The sequence below is a fragment of the Montipora foliosa genome, chromosome 6 (genome assembly GCF_036669935.1).
Source record: "Montipora foliosa isolate CH-2021 chromosome 6, ASM3666993v2, whole genome shotgun sequence".
Lineage (NCBI taxonomy): Eukaryota > Metazoa > Cnidaria > Anthozoa > Scleractinia > Acroporidae > Montipora > Montipora foliosa.
The window spans coordinates 36,471,233-36,481,232 of NC_090874.1; the positions used below are offsets into that span (position 1 = coordinate 36,471,233).

At 41.5% G+C, this 10,000-nt stretch overlaps 1 protein-coding gene across 1 annotated transcript in view; it reads left to right on the top strand.

Moving 5' to 3' along the window:
• The window catches only part of LOC138009033 (uncharacterized), a 21,168-nt gene extending 12,541 nt beyond the window's left edge, over window positions 1-8,627 (top strand). The window contains exons 2-3 of the mRNA XM_068856324.1: window positions 703-1,349; window positions 5,465-8,627. Of these exons, the coding sequence (XP_068712425.1) occupies window positions 710-1,349; window positions 5,465-6,894 (2,070 nt within the window). The 5' untranslated portion in view covers window positions 703-709 and the 3' untranslated portion in view covers window positions 6,895-8,627. The remainder of the gene's footprint in view (window positions 1-702; window positions 1,350-5,464) is intronic.
• Window positions 8,628-10,000: the final 1,373 nt, after the last annotated feature.

Genomic DNA, 10,000 nt, shown 5'->3' on the forward strand with positions numbered 1-10,000 from the left:
AGGAGTACAGTGAAAAAATCGGTATGGGTTTGCGGAATTGCATAATTATGGAGCAGGAAATGTATGCAAAACGAATTGGAGACATAAATTAAGACTTTATACGATTGCCAAGTGTCAGTCATGACTATCAGACTACTGTCAACAACAGCCAACCATTTTCAATGAAGTGCTTTTGCCCAAACAGTACAGATCGGTTAATTCTTGAGCACTGTTCTGGGTACATTCCATTTAATCAAATTTATTAACAATTTGCCAATCAACACAATTCTACAATGAAAATAAATAGGATGCCAAAGTGAGAAACTAACTTTCCTTTCTTGGACTACCCTCATATGCAAGTAATTTATTACTAAACTTTTTCTGCATACATTTCATTCCGCATAATTATGCAATTTCGCAAGTCATATCGACCAAACGCAAACTCGCACCTTTCAAACTTTCAAACTTTCAAATCTCCATTTTATTTTAGCACGGTAAAAATTCATCAGGTTTTTTTTGGTACAATATAAAATACAACTACCTAACAATAAATACGTATCCAAAAAGTGTCTTCAGTAAAAATACTACTCATAAATTACACTAAACTAGACTTGTTTTCCATGAATGCCCTGTATCTAAATTAACGCTCACCTGGAGTTATCAAGCTGTTCACCCGATTACCAACGTCGAAGTTAACGAAACTTCTGTGTAATTTCGTTTCAGCTTCGTGATGTCAAACACAGCCACAGCAAATAGCCATGTCGTCCATTATGCATCTCCAAAGCTGTCATTCATCATCAAATACCTCCTTCCGGACGTAGGAAAAACGTTTCTTGCACTCTGCCGCCCACAAGCTGCACACCCTGACGGCACTCCTGGAACAGTGCTGCAGTCGGGCAGTGCGGCTGAGGGATTATTCCTACCGGACATGATGAAGCGCCAAGAAGACGGCCAAAATATTCCGATTTCCTTTAACTCAGATATGGATATGATGAATTGTTTTGAGATGGTTAAAGGTTCCAGGTTGGAGACCTGGATGCAGAATACAGACCTAAAACCAGGTTTTTGTCGATTGTTGAAACCTTCTGGCGCGAAAGATGCTGACGGTTTGTACGTTTCAGCCGCCCAAGCCAGAAAAAAGATGAAAGAGAGTTTTTTAGGCGACTTGGACCTTTCTTACATTTCGGTTCTTGAAACGGCTGATGATAGAGCTGCCCTGTTGCTCAAATGCAAGGAAGTTCCTTTTTACTCTGACGTACTAGTCCTCGCAATTTGTGTTTATTGGCCCAAAGAGGTGAGCGAATGGCGGGAACGAAGTCGACTTTCACGTTGGCCCAGCAGTGAGCTGATCGATGACATCGTCAAAACAGGTATAAATTTGGAATGTTGGGTGACGAGACCAAATGTAGAAAGCAAATCTTTTTTACCCGAAGAACAAGTTTTCGAAATACGATCCTCTTATTCTGAAAAGCAGGTCTTGACAACTTGTTGTAAAACCAAGACGAAGAAGAAAACAATAAAAACGTTTCATGCCTTGAACTGACGTTTTCCTTCTGAAGATGTCTCCCGAAACGTTTCTACAGTATGCATTTCCATGAAATTGAATGTGCGGTATATTATGGAAGAAATTTTGCAATTGTTTTGTTTGTCGGGGCATGAAAACATATTCAAAGATCAATTTTTCAATTCTTCAGAATTAGCAGATCTTAGGTTCACGTACCCTGCGAGCAGGGTCTCTTCTATCTCCCTAGACAAGTCGTAAAGAGGAAGAAGACTCTGCCGGCCGCCTCGACATTCTCTGATTTGCCGCCCATCTAAAACAATGGATGAGTCAGTCCAGTTCTGATTTTATTAATTTTTGCGCATGATCAATCGCCACATGTCATCAATATTTTTTGAGATTTACAACAGCGTGGCAATTTTTAACTGTCTAAATTCCCAAGAGTATTCCTCCGTATAATTAACTATTGGAGGGTAATGTGAAGTGCTAGTTTTCTACCCATGTAAACCATGTGAGCGTTAGCCCTACTATCCGAAGGTCGTTACTAAAACAAAGTCAAACAAAGTCCTCGGAAGACCTCGGACGTCTTCGGAAATCTTCGGAAATGTTCGTGTCGTCTTCAAAAATCCCAGCACTCCCAGGATAAATATCTCACGCCTATAGACCGTATTCATAAATGGCGGTCAAGAAATTATTCTTTTGTCTTTGTGCTGATCATCCCTACTAGCCTCACTTTGGAACAAATTTTTTTTGAATTTTGCTCGTGTTTACGAGGCTAGTTAGGATGATTAGCATAAAGACAGAAGAATAATTACTTAGCCGCCATTTATGAATACGGTCTATATCTCAGAAAAAGTTGGCAGGTATACAATGACCCTACACAATGACCTACAATGACCTACAATGAGAGCTCTACAGTGACTTACAATGAGCTACAATGACCCACAATGACCTACAATGAGAGCTCTACAATGATCTACAATGACATACAATGAGCTACAATGACCTACAGTGATTTACAATGACCTACAGTGATCTACAATGACTTACAAGGAGCTACAATGACCTACAAGCTCTACAATGATTTACAATGAGCTACAATGGCCTACTAAATGACTTACAATCAAAGAGAAAGACAAAAGAGGATCAGGGCGAAGAGTTTGGTGAGCGGAAAACATCCATTGTGCGTTGTCACGCAATGCTTTTAGTCCATTGCATGACAGCCCAAATGACGGCAGGAATTTACGCACGTGGCTTTGGCCTTGAAGTCAGAAATAAACTGCAAAAAGACCCTTCGACGGTTTTCCTTTGTCTTAAAGCTAAATTGAAAATGTACAAATATCAAGGCTTTGCTTGGCAACAATGAAATCTTAATTAGAGCAGGAAAAAATGAAGAGAAGATTATAAATGAGTCATTGTTCCCACAGTGTTTTGTTTGGTTCAGAGTGCACAGTGAAAATATTTTCAACTTGAACAGCAACGAAGTTTTGCTTGATTCAGAGCGCCGAGTGGAATGTTTTTAACCTTTGTACTGCAAACATGCGACAGTTGCCCTCAGAGCTGCAAATTGTCTTTTATTTTAGCTCATTACAGGTCATGAGCTATAATTTTAGCTTATAATGTACCTCATTGTAGGCCCGGGGTGGGGGGGGATCCCATATGAAACAGACAGGGATGCTCGTCGTCTCGCTTAGGGGTGTAAATTTTGGATTTTGGTCTCGCTTAGGGTGTTCCGGGCAAAGCGCCAATATTTTAAGCCGCCAAGGTCTTGTTTAGGGCTCCACGAAGAAACACAGAATTACGCGAAGAGAAACAGAAGTCAAATTTTCTTTTTAACTTGTTTTTAGGGGTCAAAATTTGCTTAAGCCACGCCCAGATTGGTCTCCTTTAGGGGTCACAAAAAGCTTGTTGAGCCACGCCCAGATAGTCTCCTTTAGGGGTTAAATTGAAAATTTCCGACGAGAATCCCCGTCTGTTCCATATGGGAGTCCCCCCCCCGGGATTGTAGGCCATTGTAGATCATTGTAGGTCATTGTGGCTTATCATGTTGTAGATCATGTAAGTCACTGTAGGCCAATGTAGGTCATTTTAGGTCATTGTAGGTCATTGTAGATCACTGTAGGCCATTGTAGCTAATTGTAGGTCATTGTAGGGCATGTAGTAAGTCATTGAAGCTCATTGCAGCTCATTGTAGGTCATTGTAGATCATTGTAGGTCATTGTAGGTCATCCCTTGTTTTAGTAACTACGCAGAGTTTTTTTCTCTGTCCTTGTGTGGGCCCAATTCCATTAGTAGGGCTAACGCTCACTCACATGGTTTCTAGCACTTCACATAACCCTCCAATAGTTTATTCTGTTGAAATGTAAGTGCTACACGGCCAACGTTTACAAAAAATGCAACCCATCCTTGTACATATTCATTGCCATGACATTGACATAAATTCCCACGACCTGCTCCCATTTGACGTTGTAGCTCAGTCGGTAGAGCAGCGGTAATATAACCCGAAGGCCTTGGGTTGAATTCCCACCCTGGCGAGTTTTTCTGTATTCTTGCGTGGGCCCAATCCATTAGTAGCGCTAACGCTCACATGGTTAACATGGGAAGAAAGCTAGCACTTCACATTCTTTGCGAATAAGCGCGCGCATTCCGAGAACATGGCGAATTTTGTTTTTCGATCTACAATAATCGAGATAGACAGGTACGATGGTGTTTTGCTCTTAAACGAGCACAGTGACCTATATTTTTTATTGCATAATCTTGGTGTACAAATTATCCCCTTTAAATCCAAAAATTGTTTTTATAATTTATCGGATATAGCTATAATCGTACACAGACCCCCTTATTATGATCTTAAAAACAACGACTCGAGAAACGTTTTGAGTCGATGTTGTTTTAAGTTGAGTATTTTTTTTCTTAAACTATATAAAACAGTGTTCTATATGCTCTAAACTTTCTACCTATCAGGTGTTTTTTCAAGTGTTACTTTAAAAACCCTCTCGTTTAGCTACCGCAAAATGTACCCTGAGCCGGTGAAATAACGCGCGTGTTTAGTATCAGTGCAGGCATCAACGGGGTAAGATTGGCCCACTATATCTCTTAAGCAAGCACGGTGACTCATCTTTTTTATTGTAGTTCTCAAAACAGGGATTAGTAGGGAACATTCAGGAAAAGTTTCAAGAAAATCGTTCCGTCGCCACCTTTTTTTTTTCTGAGGAATCACCTTTTACAGAAACTAGTCTGCCAGAAACCCATAAATTCTTCAGTAAAAAAATGAAATGGCAATTTAAAAGTATGAACTATCTTGAGATTCCAAGGAAATGATTCCTTGGTTGTCGTTTGTTTACGTTGTTCGAAAATATCAGGACTGCTTGTTTTCGTTTTGTGGTTTTGCGGTTACTGGTCACGCGTGACTGAAATACATCTGAATTTTTAACGCATGATCAATACGAAATGTCGAGGCGGCTGGCAGAGTCTTCTTCCTCTTCCCGACTTATCTAGGAAGATCGAAGGAGACCATCTGCTCGTAGGAATCCAGAATCCACGAATTTCGATGGAATCGGTGGAACCCGTGTGTTTGGAATCCAGATTCCACGGCTCAGGATCCGGGATTCACTATTCGGGATCCGGAATCCATGGGCTAGGCTGAGCTGAGCTGGGCTGAGCTGAGCTGGGCTGGGCTGGGCTGGGCTGGGTAGGGCGTTTAAAACTTTTGAGGAATAGGTCCCATCTGTCTTTTACCAGGCTTTCAAAACAAGAAGACGAAGTGTGATGGAAAGAAAAGGATGTTTACTCACTCGAGACATAAAAAGCACTGTTCGACAGTGATATAGTTAAAGTTAATTCCATCTCCATTTTTCATTAAAGGGAAGATGATCACTGATCACAATGCTCGCCTGGCGTTCCATGCAACACAACATATTAAAGCGAGACTACGACAAAACCCTTTTTACGAGTGAGAACTCAGAATTATGCTTTCTGTCGCAGGTATTCATCTTGTGCCAAAACCTCAAGCCTGCAGTCAGAACAAGGACTTGGAGTGGAGAATGTCCTTCTCCCTTCCAGAGATCAAACTTGGCCGGAGTCTTCGAGAGGAGCAGAGATTGAGCTACCTGGCCCTCAAAGCACTTCACCACATGGAACTGACAGATCCCAAAGGTCTAACATCGTATCATCTCAAGACGATTCTGTTCTGGACGTGCGAAAAAACTCCGCCCAACTTGTGGACTATGGATACGTTGGGAAGTGGATTCTTACTGCTACTCGACGAAATGATATATTGTTTAGGGGAGGGGCGCATATCACACTACTTCATACCCGAGTGGAACTTGATCGAGCTTGTGAAAAAGGAAGATCTTGGAGTTTTGGTCAATAAACTTAAAGCCATCCGAGCAGACCCAATATCCTTTCTAATTCGCTTTCACGACCTCTACAGCCCCTTGTCTTCACTCACGCCACCACTGACCGACGATAACGCCCTAAAGGACAGCAACAGATACGCTACAGGCATTCGTCTGGTGGCAAAATATGTTGAGAGCGAAGATGACAAGAGGGTGTTCATCAACGCGCTTTTCCAGCTTGGTTTCTGTTATGCCGCAGAGGGAAAGTTTCTCGATATGGCTCATCTTGCAGCACACTTTGAGTCTCTTAAACGCGAAATGACGATGGACGAAGCTCCCTTCGAAGGGCATCCCGCTCGAGTGAAACTGCTCATTGGCTTTATGGAAGCACTGGTTGAGTACTTCACGGAAAATGACGAGGAAAGCCCTTCCCAAAGGATGATGATGATGGTGAGCACCAACCTCGCACGCCTACAGCATGAAGCTTCCAAAGTGGCTGAAAGTGCTTATGAGAGGGATGTGAGCTTGGCTAAGGCCTACGAAGGTTTTTCCAAGATTATCACCTCTGTCCATCACGATGCAAGCAGCGCGCTGCTTTTTGCCAACTTTTTGTACGAGCAGAGGCGTTTAGAAGAAGCCATCATCGTCCTGACTGCCATCAAATTGTCGACAAGACTGGTGCCATCTTGGTGCTCATTCGTTGTATTCAACGAGTTCACTGCCCATACTCCCGATGATTTTCTGAAGGAGGAATTTCAAGCACGCACGGAGGTGGAGTACTGGGTGCCCACGTTCACACTCTATTTGTTAATCTCGTGTTACGTTGATAGTGGGCAGAATGCGAGGGCCCGAGATTTGTTACCCGAGCTATTTGCCGAACGTGATAGGTCTTCCGAGGCATTTTCTTACGCCGATTCATGCGTCTTACTGGGTTATTGTTACCTGAGGCTTGGTGAAAGGGAGGAAGCGTTGAGCATCTTCAAGGAGGCTGTAGATGAATACATTTCTGATTCGGCAAAATACTGGTACAAGAAAATGCTCCAAGAAGACGGTGCACGAATGTCGGAAATGCCTTGAAAGAAATGTTGCCAAATTCACTCCCAGTTTTGTATAGGATGAATTAGGATGGTTGGGTAAACTCTGCAAAGCCGAAACTGAACGCCTCGTACTACCTGAGTTCCAGGATCTTCTAAATTGGTTAAGCGCATTGCTAGTATTAGTATTCGAGATGTATAAAGATTAGGATCATGTTAAGGGTGCAGGGTGCAAAGTGGAGGATTCTCCACAACAGAAACATAATGATACTCAGAATTACGTACACGTGGCGGCAAAACGAGCCATCCAACTCTCACCCAACCAGAACCAGAACCTAAGCCTATCATGGCCTCGTTCCCAGGGTTTCCATTATCGTCGCATCGACAAGAGACCCTGGAAACGAGGTTGAACCTATCAAAGTTGCATCGATTTTCTAAGTCTAAGGAGACATTTTGTGACGACTACGCAAGGTACAGGGATTCTCGATGGATGGGAATGGTTATGAAACCCAACAACTTTCTTTGTTGTAGGTTTTTGTTCTCTTTTTTGGCCTTGACCGTGCACAAAACACAATAGTTGTTTACTCCGTACTGAGGAACTAACCAATAGAAACGCGTTGGTTGCGTAATTCATGCATTGTGTATGAGCGCAAAACAAAAGATTGTGCACGGTCGTGGACTTTCCAACCTAAATCTTGGCATCTTTGTTTGCTCCTTTGATGTTTGCCGAACTTCCAAACCAGTCCTCTCTATTAACTATGGTTTTGGGAATCACTGGGTGACGTAGCAGTGTGCTTTCCCACCGAGAAATTATTCTCAATCGAGTTGATAATATCTTTTCCATCGTGAAGAAGGATAAAGACAAACGAAAATAACTGAAATTTACTAGAATTGAGAGGAAAGAAACATCCTTCATTCAAAAGTGTGAATGGGGTCTCCCGTCATTATAGGAAACCTCCACTAAAACAAGGAAATAAGTTTAAGACACAGGACATAATGTATAGAATACAAATTGTTTAAACTTTTTCCATTGGAAGCGTTTGTATTCGAATTATATGAATTTTGAAAACGCTTGTTTTGGTTTTCAAATTTCCTTGGCGCCGCCATCTTCAATAATTGTGATTTGTCGCGATTTGTTTATTGTGTGGACATATGTTTCACGTCACATTTATTCAAGAAGGCCGTTCCCGGGAATTTTGAACGTGAAAATGAATGAATCTAAAATATAAAATTAAACAAAAGGTAAACTTACCTTTCAAGATAATTGTAAATCTATACCAAAATTCATTAACATCTTAATCCACCTAGCTAAAGTGGTAGTGCTAACACCCTTTCGGGGTTTACAATGCGACACAAACAACTGAGAAGTATCGCCTGCTTTCCTCAGAGAACTAGTTCTGTCGACATACTCAATCAGATGAGAGTATCGGCATATAGGCTTGTCGTTAGATAATTTTTGGATTAAGACATTAATGTGGTTCTGCTCTGGCCTTGATGTTGTTAGCCGATCAGAAGTCGTGAACACCGCTCTTGACTGTTGTAGTGACATACTATTAGAATATAATATTGACATATTAATAAAATATAACAGTGGAAGAAAATTAATGTCTAGGACACGTAGAGTCTGCCTTCTCGGATCTGAGGTTAGAACTAGGAGAATGGTCAATTTGCAGCTCAACACTTAAGAGACAGACTGTCTAGAGGAAGTAGAATGCTATAAGTTAAAACAAGAACTTTATTTAAGTGGCATGACTGTTAATTGGGAACAGGAAAATACAAGTTACTCTATAAGAACTAATACATCATAGAAGTCACTAAAATACAGGTTATTTACTCAGCAAGAACGAAGATAAATGAAAAATGAAAAATAAATCTAAAAAAGTTATCTTTATTTACATTTTTTCAAAGCTATGATGTGCAATTGAAGGCAGTTTGCTCCACTTTCTTCACTCATATGTCTCTACAGATCCAACTGTCTCACCTCAGTAATTAGTAATTCAGTGTCACCTAAGACACCTCCCAAGTAATATTATACCGTGACAGAGGAGGTTTGAAACACATAATCTCTTCATAAATCTCGAAACTCAATGATTGCATGGATCCCAACTCACGACCAGTGACAGACTTAATTGCTAGGTATGGCAGAACGATAAGTGTTCAATGAGCTACAAGATTTCCCTATTGGGAAATATGGAACAAGTCACATGTTCTTGAAATAAATCACTCTCGAGTCGATTACACCAGCTGATTCGAAGCTGATCCACACCAAGTTTTGTTGTACTGTTTTTGTGTGCCCGCTGTCCATGATTCGATAATGATCTCGCCTGCGCCTTCCGAAGTTCCTTGACTTTGAAGGCCCCTCCGGATACAGGCTAGACGACTAGAACGATCTGATCGCGCAGAGGGGTGCAGCGCAGCGTTCTGTGGAAGGACCATCAGGTTTGGACTACCGCCTCGGGGGATTTTACGGACGTTCACATTCGTTTCACATTCGTAATATTTCTCGTATTTAAGGCCATCCCCTTTTTTTTCTCCGTTTAGCGTCGTCCGACCGACCCAAATTTTTTGCATTTTCCAAAAGAAAAACAGGTAACGACGTTTTTAAGACATTTTTATGTCGCATAGGAGTTTCGGTGGTTGATCCTTTTTCCCACGCTGTCTTAATTTTGCAACAACATCCACCAACATTTCCGCCATATTGATTTTGAGCTATGGTGCTGGGGTACCAGGCCTCCGATTCCGAGAATGTATATGATTTTTTTTTTAGGTTTTGTTTTTCAATCCGACCGACTGACCCAATATCAGGAAACGCATTCGACGATAAACAAAAAAAAAGGGGATGGCCTTCGGAGGTTTTTGTCAGCTGAAAACACCAAAATGTTAGTGCATGCTTTCGTAACGTGTAGATTGGACAACTGTAACTCTCTCTTATACAGACTTCCGAAACACTTGATTCATAGACTTCCGTTAGTTCAGGACTGTACGGCGGGTCTGATCCTATGTGGTGCTAAGCATGAACGTATTACTCCTTTACTGAGAGAACTACACTGGCTTCCCGTGGAGCAGAGGATTATTTTTAAAATCTCACTGTTAACTTGTAAGCTTTAAATAATTTAAGTCCTAGCTATATTCGTGATCTGTTACAAACT